At 47.7% G+C, this 9,827-nt stretch overlaps 1 protein-coding gene across 1 annotated transcript; it reads left to right on the plus strand.

Annotated features, from left to right (window-relative positions):
* The first annotated feature begins 903 nt into the window (after nucleotides 1-903).
* fem1a (fem-1 homolog a) lies at nucleotides 904-3,884 on the plus strand. The gene has a single exon (XM_080011405.1). It carries the CDS (start codon nucleotides 1,027-1,029, stop codon nucleotides 2,878-2,880), a length of 1,854 nt encoding a protein of 617 aa, XP_079867531.1. The 5' UTR covers nucleotides 904-1,026; the 3' UTR covers nucleotides 2,881-3,884.
* Nucleotides 3,885-9,827: the final 5,943 nt, after the last annotated feature.

The raw sequence follows: 9,827 nt of genomic DNA on the forward strand, positions 1-9,827 counted from the left end.
AGGATGGGTCAAATGCAGAGGATCCATTTCACCGGCCACCATCAAAGCATGTGCATGTGTGTGTGTGTGCAAGCATGTGTTGTAGTGTGGTGTGTTGCGTGATGAATAAAGACTGTTTCTTCTTCTTCTTTCTTCTAATGGTGATATGGCATTTCTATTTGCCATGTACTTTTGCTTATCTACAAATAATATTGATCAGAAAAAAATAATTTGAGCCCCACCGGCACTGCACCATCCCAGGAAGGATGTAGGGAACCCAGCGTAGGGACCCTGTAGATTGTAACATATCCCATGTGACTATTTTAAATAAGATGTTGAAGGATGTCACTATTATGCCTCCAAACCAATGATCCAATTCCACAAGAAAAAGTGTCAATATTGCACACTCACAATAAACTGTCTTTGTCAAGATATATATATATAATAAAATAAAATTGATTAGATGAGACGTTAGGTAGAAATGTAGTAAAAAAAAAAAAAAAAATTAGTCAGGCAACGCTGTTATTCACCAATTATTTGATGCATGTGAGGTTCATGCTAAATATACATATATATCTGTGTGTGTGCGTGCGTGTGTGTGTGTGTGTGTGTGTGTATAATATTCAGTGAGCCAGGCTCAGCCAGCGTGGGTCATATGACGCGGGGTGCACCCGGGGGAGGCTCCAGAGGGCGAAGCCAGCCCCGGGGGCTCGGCTGGCATAACAAGTGGATCCATCACCTGTTCGCTCGTCGAGTCCCGCTGCACCACGGGAAACGTGGTTCAGCGCGCGTCGCAGCCGCCTCGAGAAACCCCGCGGACCGCGCGCCTCCAAAAACTACAAGACCCGACACGCCGAGCGGGAATTGTAAACATAGACCCCGTCGTGCAACTCACACGCCATCTTGACAGCACCCTCAAAATGGCAGGAAGATGCGAGCCAGAAACAGAACCCGGGGCACGATCACTTCAGCGTGTCATTTAAAAACACCCCTTGCTCCCCCCCCCAAGCGCCTGGTTATGGGGTTAGCGGCACAAGGCCTGTGAAAATGGATCTAACCACGGCGGTGTTCAACGCGGCCAGGGACGGTAAGCTGAAACTTATCCAGAAGTTGCTGAGCGACAAAACTCCCGAGGAGTTGGAGGCTCTGGCCGAGGAGAAGACCCAGGGGGGGACCTCGCTGCTGATCGCCTCCCGCTATGGGCACCTGGAGGTGGTGGACTACCTCCTGGAACACTGCAAGGCGAACGTCGAGCTCGGGGGTTCCGTCAATTTCGACGGCGAGACCATCGAGGGGGCGCCGCCGTTGTGGGCGGCCTCTGCGGCGGGTCACCTCCCCGTGGTCCGGACGCTGCTGGGACACGGGGCCTCCGTCAACAGCGCCACGCTGACCAACTCCACGCCGCTCCGGGCCGCCTGCTTCGACGGTCACCTGGAGATCGTGCGGTATCTGGTGGAGCACAGGGCCGACATGGAGGTGGCCAACCGACACGGCCACACTTGCCTGATGATCTCATGCTACAAGGGCCACAAGGAGATCGCCAAGTTCCTTCTGGACCGCGGCGCCGATGTCAACCGCAAGAGCGTCAAGGGTAACACGGCCCTCCACGACTGTGCTGAATCGGGTAGCCTGGACATCATGAAGATTCTGCTGAAGTGCAACGCTCGCATGGAGAGAGATGGATACGGGATGACGCCGCTCCTGGCCGCCAGTGTGACGGGTCACACCAATATAGTGGAGTACCTCGCCCATCAGCCTCGCTCCTCAAGGGAAGAACGGATCGACGCGCTCGAACTCCTGGGGGCCACTTTCGTGGATAAGAAACGAGATCTCCTCGGGGCCATGAGATACTGGAGGAGAGCCATGGAGTTGAGGCAGCCGGGGGACAAGGCTGGTTTACTAGCCAAGCCCCCGCCCGGACCCCCCATCCCTGCCTACGACTGTGCCCAGGAGGTGACCACCGCCGAGGAGCTGGAGGCTCTGATCACGGACCCCGACGAGATGCGGATGCAGGCCTTACTGGTTCGTGAGCGCATCCTGGGCCCGTCGCACCCGGACACCTCTTACTACATTCGCTACAGGGGAGCTGTTTACGCCGACTCGGGCAACTTTGAGCGCTGCATCAGCCTATGGAAATATGCCTTAGACATGCAGCAAACCAACCTTGACCCCCTCAGCCCCATGACGGCGTCCAGCTTCTTATCCTTTGCGGAGCTCTTCTCTTTCGTCCTTCAGGACCGCGCCAAAGGCACGCTGGCAACGCGGATCACCTTCCAGGATCTGATGGGCGTGTTGGGCAAAAGCGTGAGGGAGGTGGAGAGAGCCGTGGCCCAGAGGGACAACCCCCCCGAGGCCCCGCAGTTCACCAAGGCCCTGTCCATCATCCTGCACCTTATCTTCCTGCTGGAGAAGCTGGAGTGCTCCCCGGCGCAGGAGCACCAGAAGAAGCAGACGGTGTACCGCCTGCTGAAGCTCAACCCGCGAGGGCGCAGCAGCTTCACGCCCCTCCACATGGCCGTGGACAAGGAGACCACGTCCGTGGGCCGCTACCCCGTGGGCCGCTTCCCCTCCCATGCCGTGGCATCGCTGCTCCTGGAGTGCGGTGCCGACGTCGACTCCCGCGACTGCGAGAACAACACTCCGCTGCACATCGCCGCCGGCAACGGCTGCCCAAAGATCATGGCGCTGCTCGTCAGGGCCGGGGCGCACTTTGACGCCACAAACGCACAGAGGAAGATGGCCTACGAGCTGCTGGACGAGCAGAGTGGAGGCCACCCGGCGCTCTATCCTCTGAACTACATCACCCTTCAGTGCCTGGCGGCGCGGGCGGTAGAGAGGCACAGACTGCCCTACAAGGGCCTCATCTCTGAAGAGATGGAGGCGTTCATTGAGCTGCACTGACCTCCCCCTCTGTCCACTATTTAAGCACCCCTGTTCCTCCCTCCACCCCATCCCATCCAACACACCCGTCTCCTCCCTGACGGATTCACACTGTGCAGATATCCCAGCGACTCTGTTGCTTTGGAATGAAGTATGACCGACGCTTTTGTGCCAAATAGCAGTGAAGCTTTATGGAAAGTGAAAAGCAACTAATCATTATTTTGGATTTAAAGCAAAAAGGATTTTTTTTTTGCCTGTCTGCGACACCAATATTACTGGAAAACAAAACATCAGAGCCGTTTATGTTCTCTGGCTATCTGTATGTAGTCTACACACACAGTTTGTTTTAACCTATGCAGTTCATGACCCCCCATAGGAGCTGGTATTGCTTTTATCTTTTTTTTTTCTAAGACTATATCAGTGTATAATGGCAATTTTTGTCATTTTAGACATTTGAGTATCTGACGGCACAAAATGAGACAAAGTCTGGAGCTGCTCATCTGACAGTAAATGTATTTATATTATTTTCTATCTCGACAAGAGTCATTCTTGTCATCACAGACAACATACCCGTGCCTACATTCTTCATAACCTTTCACGTAGGAATAAAGGGGGGGGAATCCGATTCACCATTTGAAGGAGTGGTCGTATGAGTCCCCGCTTGTTGTGTTTGTAGATCTGAAGTCAAGCTTTTTAGGATCGTTTATGAATTGGAAAGGTGTTAATAGGTGGTAATGATCGGATGCAGTCTGTTAGAACGGTGCAGAGGACTCGCCAACTATGCTTGCATTTAAGTCTTATTTTTTTCAATTGACGTATCAGGTTTTTGTTTTATACCATTTTTATCCCGATAGTCTTTTGTCATTTTTCCCCGTCTCAACTAATGCACCACCAAACTGAATGGAGGCCGAGATGCTTGTTTCGGGTTGTGGACATTTTGCTGCCTCTTCTTTCTCAACCGATCAACTGCTTCATTGAAACAATGATAACTCAAGAACAAAAAATATCTCAGATACTTGAATAAAATTCAGTATCAAAACAAAAGGTCATCTGTGTTTTTTGTTTTTTTTGTTGTTTTTTTTTTTTTTATTATAAAATGTTTTTTTATTCTGTGTTTTCCCCCGCATAGTTCTTTTAAGTGATGATCCGGTGGCGTACAAAATCGGCTTCTTCCGCAACTACAAATGCCTTAAAGACACAAATATTCAGGTTATATAACACTGCAGAGAAGCTGAAGGTGGAGTTCTCTGAAAGGGGCAAGTTGGCATTAATATTTTACCAGGCATGGCTCCATACAGGGTAGTGCTTGACTGCCGATCCTTTCTACGAATGCATTAAAATAAGAAAAAAGGTTTTCCCTGATGATGCAAGTGATGGGATCTGTTTCAAGATGTGGGTTTTGTTGAGCAGTCGGAGTGGACACATGGATATACGGGGACTGCTCGACGCTTGAATTATGGATATCATTATACAGTGTATAGACTGAAATGGCTCTGGCTCCAGGACAGTCTGTACCTCGTAACGGCCCAGGACAGGGTTGGCTTGTTAGGTTCCCAAAGTCATCCCATTTGGAAAGTTGGATTCCTGTCAAGTCTTTGAGGGGAATAGTGAATCGGAAGTCTGAATTTTCTCCTTGCCAAGCAGCAGGTTTATTCTCGTCCTGTGTTCATCGAGGGCTCTCCCTTAGCTCCGCTCCCCATACGTGGGCTAGGCGCCACGCTTACACCTTAATGGGACATGGAAATAAAGCATAACAGAAACTTGATCCTTCAGTGTCCGGCACTCTTAAAGTATAAATAGAGCGTAATTAACGTCACCGCTGCTGGGTAGCGGTGGAGACAGCACCACTTCCCCTTGCTAAATTTAGGGACCTTCGGCCCTTAGCCTCGGATTTGATAACAAGAATACTGTAAGGCGGCGCCTTAGTCATGAACGGTTGAGCCGTTCATGGCTCTTCCTAAGATAATTTCCAGTGCTTTTCTTATGTGGTAGGTATGCTACGCAATTCAAAAAAGAAAGTGTTTGATAAAGTAAATATCCCTCAGCAGAACAGTAGTTTGAATGAGGGATGATAAATAATTTCCAAAACAAAAGTCAGAACTTCCATTTAGAAAATTGCTAATTAATTCAACGCAATTCCCCGTTGGCCACTAGATGTCAGTATAGTAGCATAAAACCCTCCCCAGGAATAGCCTTTGTTTCCTCAGAGCCACGAGACACAATAACTGATTATTTACAAATAGGAATCACAGTATTATTTCTGCAAATGTTATTATTTACGCCAAACACGGTTATACAGTGAGACAACAACTCGAGTTATCTTCAAAATCTTAATTTTCCTCTACTAATTGAAAACTGAGGATCAATCTTATCTCCGGAGCGTCCCGGTGTCTGCATAGGTGTGCGTCCTATGAATATAGAGGGTTTAATAAAAACATGAACTGGAATCTTGGGTTTATTTATATGGTAATATTGAGTGTCTCCAAACACAATGTAGGTAGGGAGCTTAACTGATGGGGAGTGTGTGTGTGTGTGTGTGTGTGTGTGTGTGCGCGTTTGAGAGGACGCTTCCATGCTGTCCTGAAGCATCATGCAAGTCTCCAACAAGGTTCTCTGACCTAATTATATGTGACCTGCTGTGCTTTTGGCAGCCGTTTTTGGGGGGGGGGGGCGGTGCGAGTTCCAATTCCAGCGCCTGACCTATATTGTATTTTATGAAAAACCTTTGACAGCCTTCATATATTCGTGCAACGCATGCAGTATTGTATGCGCGCACTGACACGTATAAACTCCATGAAATGCGCTATGCATTCAGAGCTTTACTGTTTAGGACAGTGTCTCAATAATTTCCTGTCGACACATTTAAAATTCGAATCATTGGAGTCTGTTCTAAGTTTTGTATTTCATTGTGACGGACGGACGCAGTCAAATATCGGAGCCGAACTGCGGCCGGGTCGCTTTAACAGCCACCAACTCCGGCACCAGTCAGCGGTCCAGGGGCCAGTGGGGGTGGTGATGGGGGGTGGAGGGAGGAGGAGGAGGAGGAGGAGGAGGAGGAGGTGGGGTGGGGGTGGTTGCTATGGGAGACCGTGCCTGCATCACGTCATGTGCAGAGGAGGGGGGAGGGGAGGAGGGGAGAGGAGAGGGAGAGGGCAATAAGGAGGGAGGCAGGCAGGATCGATGGCACCGAGCGGCAGAGTCTGAAGGCCGGCGCGAACCCGCGATGCTCCGCCGGCGTGTGGGCTGCGAGTAGCCGCAGGCGCGGTTCCGGCAAACACCCCCGGCGACGTGCGCACCTTCCGCAAAGAGCCTACGACGGGATTGTTGCGATTATTATTATTATTATTATCATCATCGTCATTATTATTGCCGTTATTATTATTAGACCTTGTGCGCGCGTTTTCTCCGCGCGTTCCGAGGACTCCATCCAGCTGCAAAAGATCCACACCGATGAATCCACCAGGCAGAGGAGAGGAGGACGGAGCGCTCCCCGCCGAGGTACAGTCCGACCCCGCTTACCGCACCCACCCAGCGCTGCTGCTCCGTACGATTGAGACTTTTTTTTTTTTTTTTTTTATCGGAATGGGACTAATGTCAGAAATGATTGTCGTTGTGACAGCATGATTTGATTGATTTTACATGACTTCATCCAACTTGTGACTTTGTTCACACCTATTTTCTACATTTAAAACAAACTGGAACTTGGTGCCGAGCCGTGCGCCCCCCACACTGCCCCCCCCCCCCCCACCCCCTACCCCCACCGCCTCGCTCTTCCCCGGGCAGCATATTGGCAGAGCGTCGCCTTTGTTCGCCGTTCTGTCCAAAACGTGTTGTGACTGGCAGATTTTTACCCCTTCCGTGCGTTTAACTCAGATAAAGTGTAAACAATGAGATTGTTTCAATTCTTGGTCCAGATTAAAGCAATTTTCCAGAAGCACCAAATGGGTGCCCCAGGTGGGCCTGAGTAGACAAATTAATATGTCTACACAGAAAAATGAATATTGAATAACATGATATTATCCGATGTTATTCATTGTATTTTTTTTTACTTAATTACGACCCCAGTACAATACATGTTTACTGCTTGTAGTCTTAGATGCACCATATGTTGACATTATTGTATTATTTTATTACAAACCCAGTACAGTATGTGGTGATTGCTGTGTTTACCCCTTGTTGTCCCTATGGATGGACCATGTGTTTAACAAGCAGTTGGATATTGCAATTTAATGCGTTGTCGATTCACCTTAACACATTCACACAGGGTTATTCCCGGCTGGGCTGTAAATTATGCACATCACTTGCTCATTTAGGTTGTTTTGTTATTTTCTGCTGTATTTTGACAGCAGGACATTTGCTTTAGGATTTAAAACTACAATACAATGGTGTCTCTTACCACTGTTGTCAAAGAATTTGAAACAGTGTCTGTAACCTGGTCTGTTAGAATCTAAAGAAATTATATACTGTAGGCTACGCCTCTCCTCGCAGATGGGATTTTCCCGAGGGCACCTTGTGTTTGTTGATTTATTTTCCAGACCATTTCCACATCCCTGATGGTTTTCACACATGGATTGACCCCAGATCTACGTCTTTCATCTTGTACCACTGTGGTCCATAGAAATACACCAATGGTTTCCATTAAAAACAGTTAAAATATTAATGATGGTCAAATAAGCGATATTCTAAAAGGGGAAAAGTCAGTATGAACGTGAAAAAAAAGAAGAGAATAAAAATGATATACATTTTTTGTTGGTGAAAAATTCCTTAATGGGTGCCTCCAGAGAGTCTCCTTCTATTGTACAGTAGAAGAAGTATCATTATATGCCACATAATGTACTTTATTCTTAAAATGTAGAGAATTGGTAAGGGAGTTTATTACTGAACAGTTATTAATATTATAATGTATTATTAATGGTATTATTATCATTAATATTAATGATAATAATAATATAATAATAATATTAATCATATGAATAATACTAATAATAATATAGTCCTTGCCTTAAGTGATAGCATGAAAATAGGTCTAGATTGTAAAGTTCAATACTTTATTTAGGTATTTTAGTAGTGCAGTATCCCCTTCCCAGACTAAACCAGTGAGGTGAATGCATCTACAGCAATAGAGCTCAACAGTAAGTTTCGGGAAGTGAAAATCCTATTAATATTCCGAATTGAGATTTTGATTATTAGCCATAATGTGGTAACCCTACAAGGTAGACTTACCACGAGCAATGAGATTGTGAAGCGATGGTATGTACAAGAAGCCATGTAGGAGAAACCACAAGTCTGTATGATATCAACCTTGTTTTAAGAAAAAACATGATTTATTCGCGATGTCATGGAGAAGTACTACACTACCCACAATCCTGAAGTATAACAGCGACGTCTCTGATTGGTGGAGCTCGCTGTTACCATGGAAATGTTCACCGCACCTGCGAACATCACTGTCGGCGAGTGAGTTACTGCTACCACTGAACTGAAATGATCACAATCTATTATTATTAGATGTTATAAACACTATAATAATGACAAAGGTTAAATTCAAGAAGAAGCGCGCTAAACTGCCGTTAGGTTGGAGGTCGTTGGAAAGGTATCATTGGCAATGGTGTATGGGATGAGGAGTTCCTTCACTCTTAAAAGAATTACATGTACACAGTCTTGCACCACTTTTGCCATTATTTGCTCCGAATCAAATGTTTTACTGTCACGATTCATCTCGTCGTCCGTTGGCTTGGTTCCAGTCCCAAAACCATTATAGAAGGATTTTACGAAATGAATGGCATGAATGAATGGGAAATTCACTTCCGGAATCGTAGCCTTTCAAAAAGTGGGCGATCACTGTTGAGCTCGACGGCAAACGAACGACAGGCCGTCGACGTCATGCTCACTTTGTTCCTTGTTGCAACGTCTTTGGCCATGGGGTCGTTTAATAATAATACAGTAATGATTAAAGGCAAGAGTATTCTGTAGCGCTGGGGTGTTAGATTACATCACATTATGCATCCTCAAGCAGGCGTTTCATTACTGGATCAGGGGAAAAATACCCCCACCCCACCCCGTTCAATAACGTCAATTAGCTCCTCCCTGGGTATTCATCCAAGCACTATCAGGAGCAGTCACTTGAAACGAGTCATTTTATGCGTGTGCCCGAATGCGGGAGGGAGGGGGCCCTCGACTGCAGCGGCAGCAGCTGTTAATGTCGAGATTCAATTTGGCCGAATATGTCGGCTGATACGTCGCTCGGCTTGGGAGCAGTTTAGGCGTCGGCCTTTAAAAACCAAGAGCCTCACGACGATATTTAAGGCAAACGCTCCGGAGCCTGCGGGAAAATAACGCCGCGTGCCCTGCGTTTGGAAGGCCGGCATCCGTGCAATTTTGGAATGCGCGGCGAAGGCGAAGCCGAGGACTTGATTTGAATGTTTATTGTTTGTGGTTCAAATATTGCATACGCGTGTAGATGGAGTGCACACACACCTGTTTTAACACACCAAAGGCCTCTGGCCTTCACGGACATGACGTGTAGTGGAGCCATACCCAATGTTATCTGGAATTTCCAAAGAATCACTATAGTCTTTTGTTTACCGCCGGTGTAATCATTTGGAGCGCGACCCGCTGGGGGCAAAGGTGTGTGTTTCCGTGCAACTGTGAGCGTGTGTGTGTGTGTGTGTGTGTATGGAGGGGGGGTGAGTGAAAGCTGAGATACGGGCTGTGACATGACTGATGCCCTTCTCGAGATGAATCACACGTTCTGATGTGTCAGCAGGGATGAATAATGCACACCGCTCCACTACCTTCTCCCTCTCCTTCTCCCTCCTGTCCATTCCACCTCTCATCTTCGGCCCCTCGCCTCTGTCTCTCTTTCTCCCTCGTTAGTTTCTCTCCCCCCTCCTCCCCTCAGATCTGCCACATCTGAGGACGTCTTCGCTCTTCTCCTCGACCTCTCTCTCTCTCGCTCTCTCTTGTTCTCT

The sequence above is a fragment of the Zeus faber genome (genome assembly GCF_960531495.2).
Source record: "Zeus faber genome assembly, chromosome: 12".
Lineage (NCBI taxonomy): Eukaryota > Metazoa > Chordata > Actinopteri > Zeiformes > Zeidae > Zeus > Zeus faber.

Coding starts and splice junctions, on each gene's coding strand:
- fem1a (XM_080011405.1), top strand. CDS start 1,027: ATGGATCTAACCACGGCGGTGTTCAACGCGGCCAGGGACGGTAAGCTG.